This window comes from Adelges cooleyi, unplaced genomic scaffold (assembly GCF_023614345.1).
Source record: "Adelges cooleyi isolate 19-005CV unplaced genomic scaffold, UGA_ACOO_1.1 ACOO_flye_CR_arks_rails_tigmint_CR_PRNA_574, whole genome shotgun sequence".
NCBI classification, from domain to species: domain Eukaryota; kingdom Metazoa; phylum Arthropoda; class Insecta; order Hemiptera; family Adelgidae; genus Adelges; species Adelges cooleyi.
Window position 1 is genome coordinate 7,546,534 of NW_026096268.1, and position 2,034 is coordinate 7,548,567.

At 33.0% G+C, this 2,034-nt stretch overlaps 1 protein-coding gene across 1 annotated transcript; it reads left to right on the forward strand.

The window, feature by feature from the left end:
* Positions 1 to 209: 209 nt before the first annotated feature.
* Positions 210 to 2,034, forward strand: LOC126843070 (uncharacterized). Its single transcript, XM_050580377.1, has 2 exons — positions 210 to 565; positions 635 to 2,034. Exons 1-2 carry the CDS (start codon positions 480 to 482, stop codon positions 1,803 to 1,805), a joined length of 1,257 nt encoding a protein of 418 aa, XP_050436334.1. The 5' UTR covers positions 210 to 479; the 3' UTR covers positions 1,806 to 2,034.

The window sequence follows — 2,034 nt, forward strand, 5'->3', positions numbered from 1 at the left end:
ACTTGTTACCTTCGTATATCGTCGTGGTTTATTATTATTATTTAAATAACGGGATTATGTCTCATCACTTTATAGATACAATTGCTTGATTTGTATTTGTACAGACCACATTTTTATTTTGACTATTCGAAGAAGTGTTTTTTTAAGCATATCATTATTTAGAATTTATTTTATAAGACATTTAGTTTTATGTAGTAGTTTTTTTTTTTTTTTGAGAACTTTAAACTATTATTTATACGTACCTAGTCTATTGTATATTTTTATTTCTTAACTACATTAAGTATTTGCTCCTAACATTTGCAATAGCTTAGGAATTTAGATCGATAGAAATAATCTTTGATATTAAGCAATTCTTATATACTAAACTTAGGTGTACTATACACCGACCTATAGTTGTAAGCTCTTCAGTGTTGCTTTCCGTACCATTAAATTTTGTGTATTCTAAAATTGTGTAACCAAATATATTTAAGACTTAAATAATGCACTCAAAAGTTCTAATAATAGTCGTTCTATGTTTAGCGGTGTTTTACTGTCAATCAGTGGTTTCCTTAAAAACTGGCTACAAGTATAAATCAAACGACATATTAAATAAAGATGAACTCCATGATGATTTAAAATGCATGCATTTGTTTAGCGGACTATTCCATATGCAGCTGACCGGATACATATTTTACCAGAGAATTATTATGGCTGGTGACGTCATAGATATGATCAAAGGGTACAACACTAGGGCAGGAGTTTATACGTTGTACGTATTAGATAAATCCAAAATCGGTGCGTTATGGTTGCTACACTTATACACGAGAATGGTGATAGGAAGCTGCGATTTTTCGTGTACAGACGTGAATAAAGAAAGAGAGAAAGCAAGAATTATTGCGAAGATGAGTGCCACCCACGGTTACGTCACTGACCTATTAAAAAAAGAAACCGAAACCGAAAGTTGTCGCCCAGGAAATTTGTTTGATCGCTATGACGAATGGATGGACTCCCATAACTGGTCACCCAATATAGGTCAAATAAAACAGGCGCTTGATGAAAACTGTGATGAGTTCCATTCTATGGTAAAGGCGAACATGAATGAATTGCCTCCCGGTTTGAATTACGAGTCGTTTAGATTCAGAGAGTTATTCATGAACAGCTTTGGCGGTAACTGTTCAGCCAGATTGGATCTGATGCACGTGTATAACGTGCAAGTAAACTGGGCGGACACTAATGTTCATCTGCAAAATGTTTGGACAAATGCTAAAGCATTGGATTGGAAATCAACCAAATTACAAACTATCAAAAAATACTATAAAACGCAGTACAATTTCTTGAAAGTCATCTTTTTAAGACTAACTTTGAAACACTTACTGTACATAGAACAATTGTCCGGTCATACTCAAGTGTCTTACTTGGAACAATGGCACCATTTGGTTCTCGAATTCGGAAATATGTTGCACATTAGGGATGACCCTCACATCGCTGACTTGCTTATCGCTTTAGCTGGCCTAACGAATCCGCAGGAATGCATCAATAATGTAAAACTTTATCTGGAGGCAGTTCTGGATTTGATTTGTAAGACACTCAAGTGCAACGCGACTAGTTCAATGAATTTAGACGGTCAAGAATTTAAGTTACCATGTAGAAGTATTGACCAAGATATAGCAAATTATGTACAATCCGTAAGTAGACAGGAACCGGTTGAACTCAACAGTCTAGCCAACGTGAAAGCTTTTATGTTACATCTCACCAAGATTTTCATAAATGTCGACTTTGGTGTGATTCATTCGCTCATTGAGTACATCAAAAATAATTTCAAATGAATTTAGTTGGTTAAACTATAAATTCATCAATTGTTATTTAGTAGGTGTGTTATTTAATAATATAGCTTACAACATTTGTTTTTAATTATGTGACAATTGTAATGAAATAAAATGAAAATACACCTGTTGAAGTTGTTGTGATTGTATGAAATCTTATTAATAAATAATTAAGCTTCTATTACATAATATTATTTTATAAATTAAACCGTTTACTTCTAATGTTTATGAT

Excerpts from the sequence above, each read along its gene's own strand:
- LOC126843070 (XM_050580377.1), top strand. The coding sequence starts at position 480 with ATGCACTCAAAAGTTCTAATAATAGTCGTTCTATGTTTAGCGGTGTTT. Across the intron at positions 566-634 it reads TCCTTAAAAACTGGCTACAA|CGGACTATTCCATATGCAGC; the intron begins GTATAAATCAAA and ends GCATTTGTTTAG.